We start from the raw sequence: 21,008 nt of genomic DNA, 5'->3' as shown, positions 1-21,008 counted from the left end.
AGGGCAACAGAGCGGGAAAGTTAACTGAAGGTCACATTCTCAAGCCGAAGGGAAGGAGGAGGCATGACTGTGTCCCCTCCCCACAAAGGCCGAGGGAAGTGATGTAACACGTGCATCTGTCGGGGCACTCGGCTGACACAGTGGGTCTTCCGTCTTCTTTAGCTGAATCTGAATTCAGCTGGAGATTTGCAGGGTTGGGGGAAGACGGGACGTGCATGATCAGTTGAGCTGCCCAGGCTGGAAGGAGGGTGTGAGACGACGAGAGAGCAGCCTTGAATCTCTAACACACCACTGTGGGCAGGCAGAGCGCACTCACTCACCCTGGGAGCCGGAAGTGGGGGCAGGACACAGGAGGGGGTGGCCTCTGCTTCCTTGAGGACTAACGCAACTGCTGGGCCGGAAGGGCTTTGATTGTGGGATTTGGTGATGGCCTCTTGGGAGTGTTACAGACCAGGGTTCTCGGCCCCCTTAATCAATAGAAATTGATACGAGACCAGACAAGGCATTCAGGCAAGGCTTTGTTGGGGCCCCTGCTGCAGCAGAGGGGAGCAAGAACAAGTAACAGGTTTCTTTAGGGGATCGCCCACCCCGTGGGTGGTCTTGTGAACAGGGCACATGCACAGCACCCTGCTTTTGCTCCCAACTCTTCCAAGTGGCAATAGGGTTCTCCTGGTCTTTTTTGTATCTTGTTGTCTATAATTTGTCCCAACTGGGCATGCATGCAGTCATTTGTTGTCCCTTACAGTTTCTTCTTAATTTGTTTTATGTATTTTTGGCTGCCCTGGATCTTCGTTGCTGCGTGCAGGCTCTTCTCTAGTTGCGTGCAAGCAGGGCTCACTCTCCAGTTGTGGCGTGCAGGCCTCTCATTGTGGTGGCTTCTCTTGCTGTGGAGCATGGGCTCTAGGCACGTGGGCTCAGTAGTTGTGGCACACGGGCTTAGTGGTCCTGTGGCATGTGGAATCTTCCTGGACCAGGGATCGAACCAGGGTGCCCTGCATTGGCAGGCAAATTCTTAACCACTGGACCACCAGGGAAGTACCCTTATGGTTTCTTCATATTCTGTTGCTTGAGGAGATGACTGCCCAGGTGCTAGCCCTGCAGTAAAGGGTCCCAGGCTGCCGCCTGTCTCGGGGCCACCTTCCTCCACTGAGGGCAACTTCAGGGTGCCCCACGTACCCTGTCACCGTCCTCGGGGGCGTCTCTGGCTGTTCCCTGCTCTTCTTGGAGCCTCCATGTCCCTTTCTTTCAAGTGAAGTGGGAACAAAGAAGCTCCTGCCCCCCAACCCTGCCAATCCCCGGCTGAATTCCAAGCTCCTGGCCTCTGTGTTGTAAGATTCTGCATTCTAAAGACCAAGTGAAACCTGAAGGTCACAGACGTGGCCTTTCACATTTAGGCAACAGGGAGATGGGTCAAAACTGTGAGTTTGGGCATCAGACAGACCTGGGCTTCTGAGTCCCTCAGCTGTGTGACCTCGGTCCAGTTACATAACGTCTCTGAGCCTCCATTTCTTCATCCGAAGACTGGGGATAAGAATAGTATTCTAAACACACACACACATGCCTCCTTCCTCCCACCCAGAGCCTAAAACAGCAAAGGCAGTTAGTGCCCCTGGGGCTTGGCACCAGAGCTGTATGCTTTTGCCTACAGCCTGTACCTCTCCCTGGACACACAGCCATTTACCAGTCTCCCTGGGGGAGTGCCTGTTCATTACCAGCTACTAATGGGATTGGGCTTTGCTGTAATGTGTTATACCCTTACAGGCGACTGAGATGCACAGTGCACGAAGCTGGCCTGCGGCTCCCCGGGCCTTCCCGTCCCCAGAGCCCCTCCAACCCCCATGCCCGAGCTCCTGCCTCGTCACCCTGAAGCAGAGTGGAAAGCAGCATTGCACACACAATATGCTGTTTCGTGACCCCCAGTGATGAGAAATGTATCTTATGTCAGGACTCAGCAAACACACACGCTAAACCAAGATACGACTCTCACAGAGTAATGTGATGCACTAAAGTATTTTCTGTCCTCGCCTATCTCTTCCTTCATTTTTTTAAACACTGGTCACCACCCACAGAACTGATTTCACAATCCACTAAAGGGCCGAGACTCAAGGTCTGAAAGGCTGATCTCGTCCAGACACCTTCCCACTCTCCCAATTTGCAGAAGAAACACGGAGACCCAAGCAGGGCCAGTGAGGGGCCCACAGTCTCGCTGAGTGAATCCAGGTCTCCTGCCTGGAGCCTGCGCCTGGGGGCCACAAAAATGAGAGGGCAGGTAGCTGTGGGTCAGGGGGTTGAGAAGAGGAGAGAGGGCCTGAGAGGGCTGAGCGGGGTCCCTGCTGTTTTCTGTATCCAGAGAAGCTGGCTTCAGGCGCAGACACTGGGAGGGGGTGTGGGCTTCCCAGGGTGACGCCAGTGGTAAAGAACCCACCTGCCAATGCAGGAGACCTAAGAGACTCAGGTTCGATCCCTATGTTTGAGAAGATCCCCTGGAGGAGGGCATGCACCCCACTCCGGTATTCTGGCCTGGAAAATCCCATGGACAGAGGAGCCTGGCTGGCTATAGTCCATGTTGCAAAAAATCGAATGCAGCTGAAGCTACTTAGCATGCACACATGCACGCTGTCCACCCTGCAGGGCTGGGTGCACAGTCAGCCCGCACTGGAGAAAGGGGGCCTGATCCCAACCCCAGCTCGGACACTAGCAAGACACTTCTCCACTTCATGCCTCAGTCCCCTCATCTGTAAAATGAGCGGTTGGCCTGGGGACTCCCCAGGTCCTGCGCCTGGGGGCCACAAAAATGAGAGGCTGTCTGAGCCAGCAGCCTGGGAGGCTTACCTTCAGTCAACACATCCTGTGGCGACCTTCCGTCTCTCCAGGGCTCACCCTGGGATGTGAATTTAGAAGCTGGAACTGTGCTGGAGGGAGGGGGCTTACTGGAGGGAAGTGGGTTCTCATCCCGCCCCTGCTCCTCTTTCCCATAAGACCTCCTGTACATCGCTGCCCCGGGCCTCAGTTTCCCCATCTGAACAATGAGGAAGTTAGACGTCTGCATGTGAGGGGCACGGTGGGGTTCCTGGCGATGCTTGTGAAAGTGTTGAACCTCTTCACCTGTTGACTCAGCATCTCCCGTGAGGCGGGGGTGGGATGCAGGGCCTGAGGAGACTGGCAAGTATGTGTTTTGATTTATTTGGGTACTTTAGGCTAGGTGATTTATGGAGGCAAATTCAACAGGTTAAACGGCACGGACAGGGTGAAGTAGCCCCCATGCCAGCCCCAGACCTGCAGTCCCCACCACAAAGGCAGCCACGGTCACCGGTGTCTCAGGTTAGGGTCACGTGCGTGCGTGCTCAGTCACTCCAGTCATCTCCAACTCTTTGCAACCCCATGGACTATAGCCCGCCAGACTCCTCTGTCCATTGGATTTCCCAGGCAAGAATACTGGAGTGGGTTGCCGTGCCCTCCTCCAGGGGATCTTCCCCACCCAGGGATCAAACCCACATCTCTTATGCCTCCTGCATTGGCAGGTGGGTTCTTTACCACTAGCTCCTCCTGGGAAGCCCTCACCCTAACCTTTGGGAGGAGTGTCTCTGCCTACAGGGAGAATGTTTGTGAAAGTTCCCAGGACAGCCGTGAGGCCGGCCGGAGTGAATGGCCCCACCTGGACCACATCTAGGGTCCTACAAGCCTGGTCAGATTCGTATGCAGCTGCTGCAGGAAAAGAAACTCTGTGTCCCTCAGTTTCCCCATCTGTCAGGGGGAGAAACTCTCATTACCTTCCTCCCTTGAAAAGACAAAGGGCAGAACAGGTTAAAACAGGCTTGCCAACCACCCGACTCCCACCCCCAAGACACCACCGCAGTGCATTTTCCAAGGCGGATGGAAGCCAGCGAGGATAAAGCCGTCAGGAGAGCCACGGCTGGAGATTTGCCGTGTTATCCGGGGGTGTTTGGAGCCCTTGGAGTCACAGACGACTGCTGTCACCAGAAACAACAGATGTTTTAAAGCCTTTATTTAATGAAAACAGGAAGCACCCGTTTCCTGGCTGGTTTTCCTCAGCGAGAAATATCGAGGATAATTTTAGTGGAAGAAGGAATTTTTTTTTTTTTTACAGCTATTGTATCTATGGGGAAAGCATATTTCAACCAGATCGATGCCTCTGGGGCTTGAGTCTTTATCCTCTCTGCATCGTCCCTGCCCAGAACAGTTAGATGTTCCTTAGCTGTGCGTCACATAAATGAATGAGTGAGGTGGTAAAAGGAAGGGCTAAGCAGCTGCAGGAGGCAGAGCATTGAGCTGGAGGGGCCAAGGGTGGCTCCTGAGTGGAGAACGTTTCATGTGCAGGATGGCAAAGATCTGTGGGCACAGAGATTCAGGGAGAGAGGGTATCCTTGGTGGAGGGGACACCACAGGCAAAGGCAAGGAGGTGGGATGGGATGCTGGGTGTTTGGAGACTCCTGAAAACCCCAGATGGGTTGCTTTTCCTTTTTAAAAAAAAAATCTTTTTTTTAGGTAGACCATTTTTAAGGTCTTTATTGATTGTTACAATATTGGTTCTGTTTTATGATTGGGGTAGGTTTTTTTGGCCACGAGGCATGTGGGATCCTAGCTCCCCAACCAGAGATTGAACCCACATCCCCTGCATTGGAAGGCCAAGTCGTAACCACTGGACCACCACAGAAGTCCCCCTCAGGTTGAGTTTATAAGAGAACAGGTGGAGAAGGGAGCTTGGAGCTGAATTGGGAGGGTTTGCACATGCCCGTCCATATCCTCTCTCACGTGGGTCAGCCATCGAGGGACTTGAGTGCAGAGGTGTTTCATGATAACCCTCACTGACTGAGCGCTTGCCCTGTGCCCAGGCCTCAGCGAGGGTTCTGAGCGGCCGGCAGCCCCCACCCGCAGATCCACGGCCTAGTGAAATGAAGGGTGAGGGAAAGTGTAGATGCTTGCTTGGTGCATGAGAGCGTGAAACCAGACAGGACTGAACACGGCAAGGATGTCCAATGTGGGGGGCACTGCTCAGAAAGGAAGCAGAGTATATCTCGTAGTGGCCAGGGGTTTCCAGATCTGTCCCCGGTCCCCGCCCCCAGTCAAGGCAGGTCAAAGACTCCTAATATACCTGACCCAAAAGCTGTGGTGTGGCGCCCACCCTATCCCACCACCCCAAGCACCTGTTCCCATGTGTGCTCCAGATGCCCGTGGCACCCCACCCCCACATCTGCACCCCCGCTCTGCACCCCCTTCACCGCTCTGGAGCAGAAAGAGCAGACAAGGGCGCCTGGGATGAGGCATCTCGCCAGCCTCCCCCACCCCCTCATCACCAGCAGGCACTGGCCGTGAGCTTGGTGCCGTTTGCAGGTCACAGATTTCTGCAGCAGCAGTGAAGGGTGGAAACTACCGTCCCATTTTATAGATGAGGAAACCAAGGCTCAACAGGGAGCCTGGGCAAAGCCCAGCTCAGCCTTTTGGTCCCTGAGCCGTCTCTCCCCAAAGCAGAGGTGCCTTCACTGTACAGAGCAAAGTGTGGGGACCATAAGAATTAACCTCCTCCTTTTGTCCCAGTCTGGCTTGTTGGGATGAAGCTCAGATGGTAGGGATTACACACAGTCAAATTTCAGCTCCCTGAGACCATCTTGAAAGCAGAAGTCCTTCTAAAACGTGGTACACATCACCTCATTCCCAGTTCAGAACTTGCCATGGCTTCCAGGCCTGAAGGAGCGAGGCCCTGGGTCCCAGACCTCTGGGCCTCCAGCCCGTCTCTGGCTCCATGGCCAGCAGCCAGCCCCTACCTCTCACCCTCCCTGGGCGTAAGGTCCCCCCACATCACCTGCAGCAGTGTCTGCAGCATCCTCCCTTTGTCTGCCTGTGCACCTCATGGGCAGTTCTCTGAAGCCAGGACCACAATGAAGTGGTCATCTCTGCAGCCCCAGCATGGGCACAGAGCCAGGCATCCAAGCCTTAGTTAGTGTTGGCTAAAAAGAGGGAGTTTGAGCATCCCCTCCTCCGGAAGCCCTCCCAGATTTCTCCTCCCCACACACGTCCTTCTTAAGCAGCTGTGTCCTCCTCTGTGCTCCCCGAGCCCTCTGTACAGATCTTTACTGAAGAGTCTATCTCTGTACAAGAGAGTGGGTCTGACCCAGAGTTGTTATTTAGTCACTCAGTTGTTTGTTTCTGACTCTTTTGTGACCCCATGGACTGTAGCCAACCAGGTTTCTCTGTCCATGAGATTTCTCAGGCAAGAATACTGGAGTGTGTAACTTCTCTTTTATTTGAAAAAAGGATTATGTGAAAGGACACGATAGACTTGCTCTACCATTGGGCAGTCAGCCTTAGAAGGGGGGAGCACCCTGTCAACAGAGGCATGGAACAGAGGGGATGCCTGGGAGGGGATCTAGGCAATTAGCAGAGGGTCAGAGTCACCACCTAGAGTCCCTTCCAACTCCAAGTGCCTCTGAAGCACAAAACCTAAATTACTCCTTTCCGGGCAGGAAACAGATAAAGGTATGTTTTCCCAGAAGAACAGTGGCTCTTTCGTGTCCTCTGGGGCAGGAGACAGTGGGGGGCCGCAGCCGGGTTACAGCCATCGTGAGGACATTGGTAAATTATGTAAACGGGATCTCGGACCTCCCACATCCCCACTCCCTCCAGCTCTGTAAAAAGAGGTCACGTCTGCTCATGTGAGCAGGCGCCGTGGCGCAAAGCAGAGGCCTTGCTCACGGGGTCCCAAGCCCCGCGTGGGCACCAAAAGGCTCCTCCTCATACCCTGGGAATACACCCAGAGGCGGCCCCTGGTCAGCGTGTCCCGCTCCAGCCCTTCAAAGGACGGAGAGCACTCCCTGTCACCACGGGCTTCTTAGAGAACTCAGGGAGCTGGAGAGGCCTCCCCAGCCTTGACCCAGGCCCTGCCTCTCCCGAATGTTTGTTTCTCCCTCCACTGCAGGATGGGGGCTTCCCAGGTGGCTCAGGGGTAAAGAATCCGCCTGCCCATGCCAGAGACACGGGTTCAATCCCTGGGTTGGGAAGATCCCCTGGAGGAGGAAATGGCCACCCACTCTATATCCCTTGCCTGGGAAATCCCATGGACAGAGGAGCCTGGTGGGCTACAGTCCATGGAGTCGCAAAGAGGCATGACTGAGCAACTGAACAGCAACAACAACATATTTGAATTCTCTCAGCAGTGACTTGTCCGGGTAGGCAGGGATGAAAGTGAGTTCTTAGACCCAGAATGTGCAAGAGGAGGGGGCGTGGGATTCAATCGCCAGGTCTAAGATTCGAAAGTACTTCGGTCGTTCAGTAGAACTGGGTTTTCTGCCCTCGACATGTCCTCTCCCACTGAAGGACGTTTGGCAGCAAATATTGCTTTACTGTTGTGCGATTTGTCACTGCCCGTGGGTAAGAATCACTTGTTCAGTTGATCTGTGCTGTGTATAAAGGGCCACAGCAGCTCCAGGCTGGTTTTTTAAAATACTTGTATATTTACTTTATTTTTGTCTGCACTGAGTCTTCACTGCTGCTTGCTTTGCTAGTTGTGGCGAGTGGGGCCGCTCTCTTGCTGTGGTGTGCTGGCTTCTCATTGCCGTGGCTTCTCTTGTTGCCGATCACGGGTTCTAGGTGTGTGGGTTCAGTAGTTGAGACCTGAGGGCTCTAGAGCGCTGGCTCAGTGGCTGTGGTGCAGGGGTTTAGCTGCTCTATGGCATGTGGAATCTTACTGGACCAGGAGTCGAACCCATGACCCCTGCGTTACAAGGCAGATTCTTAACCACTGGACCACCGGGGAAGCTCCCAGGCTGGCTTTTGCATCCTAATTGCTAGACAGATCCAGAGCTCTGCATAGGTGGGGTGGGGAGTAGGGGTGGAGTAGGGATTAGAGGGCAGAGTTGGGGGATTTGCTGGCTCCTGGTTGGCTGGGTCTGCTCTGTCCTAATTGGTCCAGATGTCAGTCTATCATTACAACAAGGGCAGTAGGAAGTCCTTATTCTCCCAGGGAGATGTCATGTTTTACCTGAAGCCTAGTCATTTGCATTTATCTAAGGCAGTGTAACACTATGTAAATAATATGCCCTAAAATGCAATGTTCTTCCACTGCCCACCCCCCCCAAAAAAAAAAACCCAAAGTACACAAATGTATTTAACATTGCATTTGCAGGAAATGTGCACGTGGATAAAGCAGGGACAATATCCTGTGCAGTAATGCAGTGTTCTGTACTCCTGCCTGGGACCATATCCAAGAGGGTGTTTACTGCAGTGTTTCTTAAAGTTCTTGTCCAGGTCAGAATAGTCAACGGTCTTATCTTAGGATGCACCGTCACTGTCGATAGGTGATGGCTGTCAGGGACACTGCAGGAAAGAATTGTGAGACCACATCAGGGTTTAATCAGAGTGTGCTGGGATTGATTAGCAATGCCTGCCATGGGCACAGGAAGGGAGGAGATGGTCTGCATGCCATCAGGGTCTCCCAGTCATCTAGACCCCTTATCGTGGTGCTGCCTGTGAACAGGCTCTGGAATCCATAAAGGCAGGGAGGGCCTACCCTAGGTGCCGTCCACTCCATGGCTCCTGCCCTCCCTCCCAGGTCCCGGAAGCCATCCGCAAGTGCCAGCGAGCAGGCATCACGGTCCGCATGGTCACCGGTGACAACATCAACACAGCGCGGGCCATCGCCATCAAGTGTGGCATCATCCACCCCGGGGAGGACTTCCTGTGCCTTGAGGGCAAGGAGTTCAACCGAAGGATCCGCAACGAGAAAGGGGAGGTACGTGGCCCAGCGCAAAGGGTCCTCGGAGGGTTGGGCCCGAACGGGGGCCCAGGAGGCACGGGCGTGCATGGTAGCCAGCCAGTATGCCGCTCAGAGCCCAGTGGTCTAGGAAAGTCCCCTCCCTTACCTGGGCCTCTGTTTCTCTCCTCAACCCCACTCACCTGCCCCTCCCGCATCCCTTTCCAGATTGAGCAGGAGCGGATCGATAAGATCTGGCCAAAGCTGCGGGTGCTGGCTCGCTCCTCACCCACGGACAAGCATACCCTGGTCAAAGGTAAGACCTGGGTGGGCCCAGGCAGTGCTGAGGTCCAGGCACCAGGCCTCTGGGGCTTTCCTGACCTAGCGCCTTCAGCTTCTTTCCAGGATGACAGCGGCTCCCGCCTGGGATTCCTCATACCTGGGGACACCCCATACCTGGGGATGCCCTAGGAGGCCTGCCAAGGGCCACAGCGGCATGAGGAGGTGGTGGGCCTTTGGCCTAGGTCCCCCCTCCCATGGGCAGCAATGGGACTGAGGGCTGAGGAGCCCACCGACAAGCTGATTTGGGTGGTGTATCTTGGTTAATGTTCAGGTTGAATGACTGGACACAGACCCTGCTGTTCCCATGTGATGCTGTCTTAACCACTAGGTCTGACACTCAGCCCACTTCCTTTGTGTATGTTCCCAGTCTGGCCCACACCTTGTGAGTCTGAGAGCCTTGGCCTGCCTGGTCTCTAAGGACGCTGTCCCATGTGTGTGACCAGGACCCCGGGCATGAGCTGCCCTGGGAACAGCGATCTGAGACATGAGGCCCAAAGCCAGTGTCCTTCTTCCCTGACTCCTTCCAGGGGGAGGACACACCCCTCGCTGAGCCCATCTCACTGGCCAGATGCGGGGCACTTTCAGAGTCACACAGGCCTGAGTTAAAACCCTGGCTCTGCCCCCTGTCCTGCTCTGTGGCCTTTGGCAAGTGTCCAGCCCCAGGACTCAATTTTTCCGTCTGTTGAATGGCCATAAGGGGAAGTTTTCTGACTGAGGTCAGCCATAGGGCATCTTAGATTCGTCTTCCAAAGGTGCTGCCCAAAGACTTCAATGGAGGCAGACCTGGCCTTAGAAACACTGAGCCCCTGAACTGCAGGAGACCCCCAACCCAGCTCCATTTTTTATTCAATCACTTATTCATTCATTCACTCATTCTCTTGACAAATGTTTACTGAGTATCTACTATGTGTCAGGCCCATCTCTTGGCTGACATGACCCTTCCCTCTTGGATTTCATGGCCAGGTCTCACCCAGTAGACACTGAATAGGTCGCTGCCCTGCACAGAGGCCACAGCAGTGGAAGCGGAAGCTTCCTGGGCCCTGCTGGCCTCTCACTCCACCTGGGGGTGCTGTCAGATCCCAGACTGAGGGGTGGGGTCCAGGGGGCGGCCCTGTGTTTCAGGCAGGACAGGGAACCACACTGTGGAAGTCCAGAGGAAAAGGTCTCCAGGCACTTTCAAGGGGTGGGAGGAAGTTCATTGGCTGGCCCGGGGCCTCCAGTGAGAGAGGGAGACGAGAGGAAGGGCTGGAGAAGGGAGTCTCATCCTCAGATCACACGGGGCCTTGAACACGCGGTGGTGACCTGCACTGCTAGCCCAGGTGGTGAGCTGCAGGAGGGCCTCGATGGAGAAGCGGTGTTTTAGAAATCTCCCTCCCTGCTGCTGAGTGGAGAGCGGCCTGGAAATGGAGGGACCGCTGGGATAGTCCAGCTGCGAGAGGGGATGCTGGGGGCGGGCTGGGGACAGAGCAGGTGCGCTGGGAGTGGGCAGGTCTGAGAGCTCTCTGTGGGGGTCAGGCCTGGCCCAGATGGGGTGGAGGAAGAGGGGAGATGGGAGTCCAGGACTGCTCAGTGTGTTCCTGCCTGAGAGCCTGCTGCGAAGTTTACAGGGGGCAGCTGGGTGTCTGGAGTCGCACAAGAAGGGACAGATTTGAGGGGAAATGGATGCACGTGGTTTAGGAGGCTGGGCTGGAGGCCCTCTGACATCCCAGGGGAGGTGTCCATGGATTCAGGGCTCAGGAGAGAGCCCCGGCACCGCTGAAGGCAAAGGTGGTGTCTGTATGCCCCATGGGGGTGGAACTAGAGGAGCTGCCGAACCCCAGTAACTCCCACCTGAGTGGTGGGCAGAGGTGACTTCTTTCACTCGTCCTGCTCCTCTGGCCCTCACTCACTCAGTGATGCGAGCCACATGTCATCTGTCACTGCTACTTGCTGAAGGTTTTATTAAGGATGAGTATCTAGAGAGTGGTCATTAGCAGATGGCAGAGCCCAGGCCTCCTCAGGTGTGACTGGCTCCCCAAGCACAAGATGCTGGCGGAGCAGATGGGTGGCCCCCCAGCCAAACCTGGCTCCCCTGGAGAACAGAGAGGCCCCTGTGGTTCGGACAGGGGATTTGAGTTCGGACAGGGAAGGTGAGTTCGGCCAGGGTGGTCACTGCAGTGGCCATGGGCTGCAGAGAGCAAAGAGGACGCTGGAGAGGCAGCAGGCCCTGACGAGAGGGTGTTAGTTGCAGCCAGCACTGGGCTAAGGGGCCCCATGTCCCCTGCAGGTGCTGGGAGCTAGGATGAAGCTTGACAGAGTCAGGGGGGTGGCGGGGCAGGGGCCAGAGAGGAGGCTGTGCCAGCCTGGGCCCCCGGCCCTGGGGGGGTCCCAGGGCCCTGAGCACATGCCCGCCCCGCCCACAGGCATCATCGACAGCACGCACACGGAGCAGCGGCAGGTGGTGGCCGTGACGGGGGACGGCACCAACGACGGGCCTGCGCTCAAGAAGGCCGACGTGGGCTTCGCCATGGTAGGAGCGCACGGGGGCTGGGGCGGCAGCTGGCAGGAGCCCGCAGGCAGGGGCTAAGGGGGACGCGTGGACCACCAGCCTCCAGCAGGGGGATGCAGGAACCCCGGTGCTCACGCCGCCCACCCTCTGTCCACCTGACACTCCCAGAGGTCTTGACGCTCAGCTTGGCCTCAAGAAGGGAGGAGAGAGCTTCCTGCAGTGATGGGTCTGGGGAAGGGAAGGGAAAGAGTGGAAGGGCCCCCTTCCTGAAGGCAGAGGTTGGCCTCAAGGCTGGGTCTTGAAGAGTAGGGGTAGGGTGTGTGTGTGTGTGTGTGTGTGTGTGTGTGTGTGTGCGCGCGCGCGCATGCATGTACACTTGCGTGTTTGGTGTGGTGCCTGGGTTCCTGGGCCAGCTGGACTCTGCTACTGGGACAGGCAGCCTCCTGTCTCCCCACAGCCAAGGGCTGACCAGCCTTGCTTGGGGAGGAGAGGGCACGTGTTCCGAGGCCTGGCCTCTCCCAGCAACCACGTGGGCAGACACGCTCCCGTGTGGTCTGCAGTGCTGGGGATTCGTGTGTGTATGTGGGCGGTGGTCGGGGGGTGAGGATGGTGCTGCTAGAGCTGCTCGCCTCTCCGGTCGCCCCAGCCAGGCTCCTGTCCCCATCCTCACAGGGCATCGCAGGCACGGACGTGGCCAAGGAGGCCTCGGACATCATCCTGACGGACGACAACTTCAGCAGCATCGTCAAGGCGGTGATGTGGGGCCGCAACGTCTACGACAGCATCTCCAAGTTCCTGCAGTTCCAGCTGACCGTCAACGTGGTGGCCGTGATCGTGGCCTTCACGGGCGCCTGCATCACGCAGGTGGGTCCTCCAGGGGTGGGCGGGGTGGGGCAGCTGAAGCCCGGGGGAGGACGGGCACCACACACAGGGGCTGTCCCAGGCTGTCACAGCTCCATGCTGAGGGCCAGGAACCGCATCACAGAGCCACCCACGTAGGCACCAGCCGCACAGAGTGCAGGAAAGGAGGCTCAGAGAGGTGGCAGGACTACCCCAAGGTCAGCCAGCCAGTGGAGATACCGGCCCTTGTTCCGGGAGGCAGGAGAGGGACCCCCTCCAGGAAGGCAGGGCCCCTGGCCACATAAAGGGGCAGAGAGAGGCCGGCACCAGACAGGCAGCCAGCTGGCATCACGGAGCTGGTGCGGCCCTGGGAGCCCCAGCCGTGGCGTGGAGTGCATCAGGGAAGGCCTGAGTGCCTGGGTTCCTGGGCTGGGTGGACTTGGTCACTGGGAGAGCAGGAGTCGGCCCCACCTTTACAGCCAGGTCTGTAGCAGCCCCGTGTCCTGGGCCCTGTGGAGCTGACAGGCAGGCCCAGCCCCTGCAGCCTCACTGCCTCCTCACCCCCCTCGTGCGATGGGAACTGTGTTGATCCCCATTTCACAGAGGCAGAAACTGAGCCTCAGAGGATGGACCAGCCAGGTGCCTGCCATTCCTCCCGCAGCCTCCTGCCTGCCTGTGGCCAAGGGCTGACCAGCCTCGCTTGGGGAGGAGAGGGAAGGCCTCTCCCAGCAACCATGTTGGCAGACAAGCTCCTGCCCACAGGAGCCCCCAGAAGCCCAGAGGCTCTGGAGGACAGAGGGGCCCATGGGGTACCTGCCCAGTTCAGTTCAGTCGCTCAGTTGTGTCTGACTCTTTGCGACCCCGTGGACTTCAGCACGCCAGGCCTCCCTGTCCATTGCCAACTCCCAGAGTTTACTCAAACTCATGTCCATCAAGTCGGTGATGCCATCCAACCATCTCATCCTCTGTCGTCCCCTTCTCCTGCTTTCAATCTTTCCCAGCATCAGGGTCTTTTCTAATGAGTCAGTTCTTCACATCAGGTGGCCAAAGAATTGGAGTTTCAGCTTCAGCATCAGTCCTTCCAAAGAATATTCAGGATTTCCTTTAGGATGGACTGGTTGGATCTCCTTGCAGTCCAAGGGACTCTCAAGAGTCTTCTCCAACACCACAGTTCAAAAGCATCAGTTCTTTGGTGCTCAGCTTTCTTTATTGTCCAGCTCTCACATCCATACATGACCACTGGAACACTGGAAACCCCATAGCTTTGACTAGACGGACCTTTGTTGGTACCGGTACCTCTGTCCTGAAGAGCTGTGTAGCCCAGGGAATACTGTTCCCTCTGTTGAATTCTGGGCCCTTGAGGACGCATATGGCAGCTCCCAACACCCCAGCCCTGAGAGTGAGAGCCCTGGGCTGGAGCGGAGGTGGGGAGGTGGTGTCCCTTCTGCTCACCAGGCCCTTCTCTCCTGCTCTGTAGACAAGAGGCTCCCTCTAGTGATGGTTTAGGGAAACTCACGCCAAGTTTCTTGGAGACCAGCTGGAGCCACACGGGGAAACTGAGGTGCCGAAGGGACGGTTTGCCTGAGGTCTTGGATTGAGTTGAGGGCTGTGAAGGCCTTGGTGAGGATAGAGGGGCCCTGACCCCAAGGTGCATGTAATCAGAGGAGGCTGATGGACAGGAAGAAGCTGAGGGGAGTGGGGAGCGTGACTGAGCTGGGGTGGAGGTGGGAGGGGTGGCCTGGGGGAGGGGAGGTGATAAACATCTAGGAGGTGAATGAGGGTGTGAGGTGTAGGCGGTGGGGCCTCAGGAGCCACACTGAGAAGACCAGGGGGCAAGGAACAGCCCACCCCAGGCTGTTAGGTGTATAGGGCCTGTGACCTTCCTGGAGGAGGTGTCCACCTGTGGGCGAGGCTGCGGCCACAGGGCCAGGTCTGGACTGGAGGGAGGGTGATGTGGGGAGAGGTAAGCAACTGCATCCAGGGGTAGGGCCGAGGAATGGGTCACAGGGAACACAAATTCAAAAGGTAAGGGAAGAAGGAGCTGGAGAAGGAGTCAGAGAGAAGGGCGCCCAGAGAGGGGTCAGGATGCAGTCAGATTCCTCGAGGTTCAGTGAGACGGGCCTGGAAAAGAATGCCTCAGTCTGTGACAAGAAAGGTGGTGCTGCCCTTGGGGAAAGGCATTTTGGGGGGTGTGGAGGTGTGAGGATAGGATGGGGGACAAAGGATGGGGTCTACACACCTTCAGGCAGCACAGACCACAGGAGACGACTGTGCACAGACGTGTAGGAATACGTGATCCCGGTCTCAGCCAGGGAGACATGGAGAAGGACCCAACCCAGAATGTGGAGGGCAGGAAACCCATAAGTGGGGAGATCCTGGATGAGGTTTGGCTTCCTCTGTCCCTTACTTGCCTAAAGTTTCTACCAGGACAACATTTTTGTGTGTGTGTGTGGAGTTAGGAGAAGGCAATGGCAACCCACTCCAGTACTCTTGCCTAGAAAATCCCATGGACGGAGCAGCCTGGTGGGCTGCAGTCCATGGGGTCGCTAAGAGTCGGACACAACTGAGCGACTTCACTTTCACTTTTCACTTTCATGCATTGGAGGAGGAAATGGCAACCCACTCCAGTGTTCTTGCCTGGAGAATCCCAGGGACGGGGGAGCCTGGTGGGCTGCCGTCTATGGGGTCGCACAGAGTCGGACACGACTGAAGCGACTTAGCAGCAGCAGTGGACTTATTGAGACACACAGTACTTGCTTCATGTAAACAAAAAAGGTGAAGAGAAATCGGGTCGTGGTAAAGAGAAATGGTGTGGACCTAACAGAAGCAGAAGATATTAAGAAGAGGTGGCAAGAATACACAGAAGAACTGTACAAAAAAGATCTTCACGACCCAGATAATCATGATGGTGTGATCACTGACCTAGAGCCAGACATCCTGGAATGGGAAGTCAAGTGGGCCTTAGAAAGCATCACTATGAACAAAGCTAGTGGAGGTGATGGAATTCCAGTTGAGCTATTTCAAATCCTGGAAGATGATGCTGTGAAAGTGCTGCACTCAATATGCCAGCAAAGTTGGAAAACTCAGCAGTGGCCACAGAACTGGAAAAGGTCAGTGTTCATTCCAATCCCAAACAAAAGCAATGCCAAAGAATGCTCAAACTACCACACAATTACACTCATCTCACACGCCAGTAAGGTAATGCTCAAAATTCTCCAAGCCAGGCTTCAGCAATATGTGAACCGTGAACTTCCTGATGTTCAAGCTGGTTTTAGAAAAGGCAGAGGAACAAGAGATCAAATTGCCAGCATCCGCTGGATCATGGAAAAAGCAAGAGAGTTCCAGAAGAACATCTATTTCTGCTTTATTGACCATACCAAAGCCTTTGACTGTGTGGATCACAATAAACTGTGGAAAATTCTGAAAGAGATGGGAATACCAGACCACCTGACCTGCCTCTTGAGAAACCTATATGCAGGTCAGGAAGCAACAGTTAGAACTGGACATGGAACAACAGACTGGTTCCAAATAGGAAAAGGAGTGCATCAAGGCTGTATATTGTCACCCTGCTTATTTAACTTCTATGCAGAGTACATCATGAGAAACACTGGGCTGGAAGAAACACAAGCTGGAATCAAGATTGCCGGCAGAAATATCAATAACCTCAGATATGCAGATAACACCACCCTTATGGCAGAAAGTGAAGAGGAACTAAAAAGCCTCCTGATGAAAGTGAAAGAGGAGAGTAAAAAAGTTGGCTTAAAGCTCAACATTCAGAAAAAGAAGATCATGGCATCTGGTCCCATCACTTCATGGAAAATAGATGGGGAAATAGTGGAAACAGTGTCAGACTTTATTTTGGGGGGCTCCAAAATCAAAAATCAAAAAAAAATCCAAAATGGTGATTGCAGCCATGAAATTAAAAGACGTTTACTCCTTGGAAGGAAAGTTATGACCAACCTAGATAGCATATTCAAAAGCAGAGACATTACTTTGCCAACAAAGCTCCGTCTAGTCAAGGCTATGGTTTTTCCAGTGGTCATGTGTGGATGTGAGAGTTGGACTGTGAAGAAAGCTGAGCACCGAAGAATTGATGCTTTTAAACTGTGGTGTTGGAGAAGACTCTTGAGAGTCCCTTGGACTGCAAGGAGATCCAACCAGTCCATTCTAAAGATCAGTCCTGGGTGTTCTTTGGAAGGAATGAAATACTTTGGCCACCTCATGTGAAGAGTTGACTCATTGGAAAAGACTCTGATGCTGGGAGGGATTAGGGGCAGGAGGAGAAGGGGACGACAGAGGATGAGATGGCTGGATGGCATCACCGACTTGATGGACATGAGTTTGGGTGAACTGTGGGAGTTGGTGATGGACAGGGAGGCCTGGTGTGCTGCAATTCATGGGGTCAGAAAGAGTCAGACACGTCTGAGCGACTGAACTGAACTGAACTGAAGGAGAAATTGGATGGTAGTGAAAAGGGGACAGGGTGCCAGGCGTTGTTTGTGAGAAGGAGAAGCCCGAGTCATTGATTCACTGATGGTTAAGGGGAAAGAGGCAGCAGGAAGCAGGGGAGCTGGGGTCTGTGTGGAAGATGCTTGTGGGGGCTCTTGACCTGAGCCTGGACGAGACATGGCCAATCGGGGCTGGAGGGGAGGAGTGAAGATGGCGGGGGTGTGGCTATATTTACAAAGCACAGGGTGTGGAAGTGGTGGCCGTGATGCCTGGGGCTTGATTTTCTCCCTGGGGGAAAAGACAGCGCTGAGGTGAATAGGGCTGGGTGGTTCTCCACGGAAGGTCTGACAAACCTACTCAGCACCCACTCTGGAACCCTGGGCTGGGCTGGCCAGCCAAGGGAGACACACTGGCAGAGCTGGCCTCAAGGGGAGCAGCTTACACTCTGGCGATGAGCCCCACGCCAGGCACATCAGGGCAGTGGATGGCCAACCTCCCGTGATAAATATCTAGGAGGTATTCATCACTACCGTCTCACCCACGGTCCCCAGGACTCCCCCCTGAAGGCCGTGCAGATGCTCTGGGTGAACCTCATCATGGACACGTTCGCCTCCTTGGCGCTGGCCACTGAGCCGCCCACCGAGACCCTGCTCCTGAGGAAGCCGTATGGCCGCAACAAGCCCCTCATCTCTCGGACCATGATGAAGAATATCCTGGGCCATGCCGTCTACCAGCTCACCCTCATCTTCACCCTGCTCTTCGTCGGTGAGTCCCCTACCTTGCCCACCCAGGACTCCATGGCCCAGACCCGGCCGCTCTGGACTCCCAGTCACCCGCCTGTTTGCTGAGGAAGTAATGGAGGCCCAGAGAGGTGAAGTTAGTGGCTCGGGGTCACACAGCAAATCTTGGGTAGAGCCAGGCCCTGGCCCAGGTCTGGCAACCCCAAAGACTGGGCTTTTCCCACTGATGACAGCTCTGGACACTGTGTACACATTGTGCAAGGCAGGGCGTCATGCCAGCCCCCCCAGGAGCCCGAGACACTAGGGGGAGTGACCGGCCCCTGTTCTCAGCACTCCCACACGTGACCCTTGCCCGGTAGAAGGCTCCTCACCAAGGCCTCCTGGAAAAGAGCCACACACCTGCCTACAAGCCAGCTGTTTCCACACTTTTCTTGGGCACCTGTGCCACCACCCCCATGACAATGAGGCACCAGGGACAGAGAGGGGAGGTGACTTGCCCAAGGACATGCAGCCAGCCTGAGGGGGCACCTGGGCTGAGAAGAGACCTGGCTGGAACTCAGACTGGCCTGGCTTCCAGGGTGCTTCCAAGGTAATCCGACCCCTGGCACCTGGAGGTGCCCAGAGGCAGGCAGATGGTGGCCCAGGGTCACACAACAAACTGGGGCCAGTGGGATTCCCTCAGATCCCTGAGCTGGGCTTTCGACGCCAGCAAGCCTGGATGGGGTTGGGGCAGGAGCCCATTTCTCAAAGGGCAGTTCTTGTTCGTTGTGCTGGCAGGATAGTTGTAAGGATGATCGTGAGAAGCCTTAGAGGATGTTCGGGAATGCAGAGCAGCAGAGACTCACAGAGAAAGCTGTCAGTTGGGGAAGAAAGGAGGAGGAGGCCCCTGGTTGACTCACTGGCTTCCCCACTTGAGCATCTGCTCTGGGTGCTTCTGGATTCAGCTAGACTCTCACCGTCAGAAAACCCCACAAGCCCTCCCAGCACCAGCTTGTGCGGCGCTGCAAAAGGACATGGGATGGCATCAGGCATGCCATGGGCGGTGTCCGCAGAGCAGCCGGGAGCTGTGTTGCCCCACCACGTGACAGCCCCCGTGGTGTCATTCTTTGAGCCCTCTCAAAGAATGAGGGAGGCCACCTGGGTGGGTCTGGAGCCAGCCTGGCCTGGAAGGCTCACCATCCATATCGGAACTGGTCTGTCTTGTAACAGCCCCTTGAGCTCCCAGAGGTCTCCGCAAGGACATGCTCAGTTACAGGCAGCCACACTTTTGGGGGAACCCAAAGCTACAGCTTCCGTGGTGGCTCAGACAATAAAGAATCTGCCTGCAAGGCAGGAGATCTGGGTTCAATCCCTGGGTAAAGGAGGTCGCCTAGAGAAGGGAATGGCTACCCTCTCCAGTATTCTTGCCTGGAGAATTCCAAGGACAGAGGAACCTGGAGGGCTATAGTCCATGGGGTCTCAGAGCGTCAGACAACTGAGTAACTGAGAAACAACACAAGTGCAGAAAGCCAAGGCCTCCCGCCAAACGTTCCAAGGCCACGCCCTGTCCTCCCAGTCCAGAGGAGTTTGCCAACCAGGGGCTGCTTTTTATAAGCCCTGTTGCCTGGAAGCACAGCTGGCCTCCCGCCTTTATTAGATTTCCTCAAAACACTGGAAGAAAGTTCACCCAAGGCACTTGGCCCCTAAAGAAAGGGTGCTGTTACCCCTTCACTTACACCCCATGGCGCAGGCCCACCTAGCCCCCCAGTGTCCAGAGAGCGCCTCCCGCATCTGGGTGACCCTCCTGGCTGCTCAGAAGAGGCCTCCACACAGGGCCAGGCGTCCCTCCCAGTCCCGACCCTCAGCCCAGCTCCCGCCCTCTTGACTTGGCAGGCGAGAAGATGTTCCAGATCGACAGCGGGAGGAACGCACCCCTGCACTCGCCGCCCTCCGAGCACTATACCATCATCTTCAACACCTTCGTCATGATGCAGCTCTTCAACGAAATCAATGCCCGCAAGATCCACGGCGAGCGCAATGTTTTCGACGGCATCTTCCGGAACCCCATCTTCTGCACCATCGTACTGGGCACCTTTGCCATCCAGGTACCAGGCCCCCATGCTGGCCTGGCTGGTGGGGGGCTGAGCACCTTTGCCATCCAGGTACCAGGCCCCCATGCTGGCCTGGCTGGCGGGGGCAGCATCAGGCAGCCGGAGCCCCTCAGCAATGCCCTGGGAGCCCAGACCTCTGAGCTGGCCCCTGATGGCCTTTCTGTCTCTCTCTGCCCCCTTTCTCTCCAGATAGTGATCGTGCAGTTTGGGGGGAAGCCCTTCAGCTGCTCCCCGCTGCAGCTGGACCAGTGGATGTGGTGCATATTCATCGGGTTAGGAGAGCTTGTCTGGGGCCAGGTGAGTACTGCAGGTGGGCAGCGCGAGGGGCCCCTCAGCAGGGACGCCCTGGAGAGAGCACTGGCTGGGGCTGTCCAGGATCCTCACCCATAGGTCCTGGCTCCTGCAAGGACTAGCTGTCTGGCCCCCATTTCTGGGGGCTGGAGCAACAGGGGTTGACCCTGGTCTCACATGATGGTCACGTGGGTATCGCCACTATGACTTTTGCTTCCAGCTATACGCTGCCGAGGGGCTTCCCAGGTGGCGCTGGTGGCAAAGAACACACCTGCTGACGCAGATAGATGCCAGAGTCGAGGGTGCAGTCCCTGGGTCGGGAAGGTCTCTTGGAGAAGGGCATGGCAGCCCATTCTAGTATTCTTGCCTGGAGAATCCCATGGACAGAGAAACCAGGCCAGTGGGCCACATACAGTCCATGGGGTCTCAAAGAGTCACACACGACTGAAGCGGCTGAGCACACAGGCGTGCACACATACACCACTGATCCTGTTGTTTGATATTTTCTTTTAATCCTGTCTGGTTTTTTAACTGAAATTTATTTCAAAAGGCAACTTACATTACTGATAGGAAAATAAGTATTATTTGCCATAAACAGAAACTGATAAAAAAAAAAAAAAGTAACATGATCAATGTTATTAAACTCTAACTAGATGTCATGACCAGCCAAGGCTCAGAGCCCGAGGCGGCCAGCTGTAAAGGGTGTCACAGGGGTTGTGGCACCCAGCAGAAGGTCCTGCAGAGAGCTCCGAGGGAATGTAAGAGGGGTGACCTCCGCTGCATCGTGGTGCTGTCTGCAGCCATCCGTGACCCTCCGAGGCTCTGGGGAACCCTGGGCTGGCTCCTCTCCAGAACGTCCCCCCACCAAGCCACACGCACACACACACATGCACCATCGCGAGCTCACAGCTCGCAGCTCAGAGGACATGGTGTCTGGAGCTGGATCTAGGCAGAGGGCCCCGGCAGACCTAAGACATTGGTCTTGCCTTCAAGCTGTTTCCAGGCTAAAGTGGGAAACTCCAGTGACAGAAATTAACTAGAAGGTCAAGAAGGAACTTTAG

At 55.7% G+C, this 21,008-nt stretch overlaps 1 protein-coding gene across 11 annotated transcripts in view; it reads left to right on the top strand.

Moving 5' to 3' along the window:
* ATP2B2 (ATPase plasma membrane Ca2+ transporting 2) overlaps positions 1-21,008 on the top strand; it is a 195,062-nt gene that overhangs the window by 161,055 nt on the left and 12,999 nt on the right. For all 11 annotated transcript variants that reach the window (XM_086368496.1, XM_086368500.1, XM_086368498.1 and 8 more), the window contains 7 exons: positions 8,567-8,746; positions 8,936-9,023; positions 11,452-11,558; positions 12,210-12,401; positions 17,378-17,591; positions 19,439-19,650; positions 19,846-19,953. In XM_086368496.1, coding sequence (XP_086224622.1) covers positions 8,567-8,746; positions 8,936-9,023; positions 11,452-11,558; positions 12,210-12,401; positions 17,378-17,591; positions 19,439-19,650; positions 19,846-19,953 — 1,101 coding nt within the window. The remainder of the gene's footprint in view (positions 1-8,566; positions 8,747-8,935; positions 9,024-11,451; positions 11,559-12,209; positions 12,402-17,377; positions 17,592-19,438; positions 19,651-19,845; positions 19,954-21,008) is intronic.

The sequence above is a fragment of the Bos grunniens genome, chromosome 22 (genome assembly GCF_055505025.1).
Source record: "Bos grunniens cultivar Pamir isolate PY7600 chromosome 22, Bosgru_T2T1.0, whole genome shotgun sequence".
Classification (NCBI taxonomy): Eukaryota; Metazoa; Chordata; class Mammalia; order Artiodactyla; family Bovidae; genus Bos; species Bos grunniens.
Note: the sequence above shows the minus strand (reverse complement) of the source record. Positions and strands in the feature narration are given on the sequence as shown.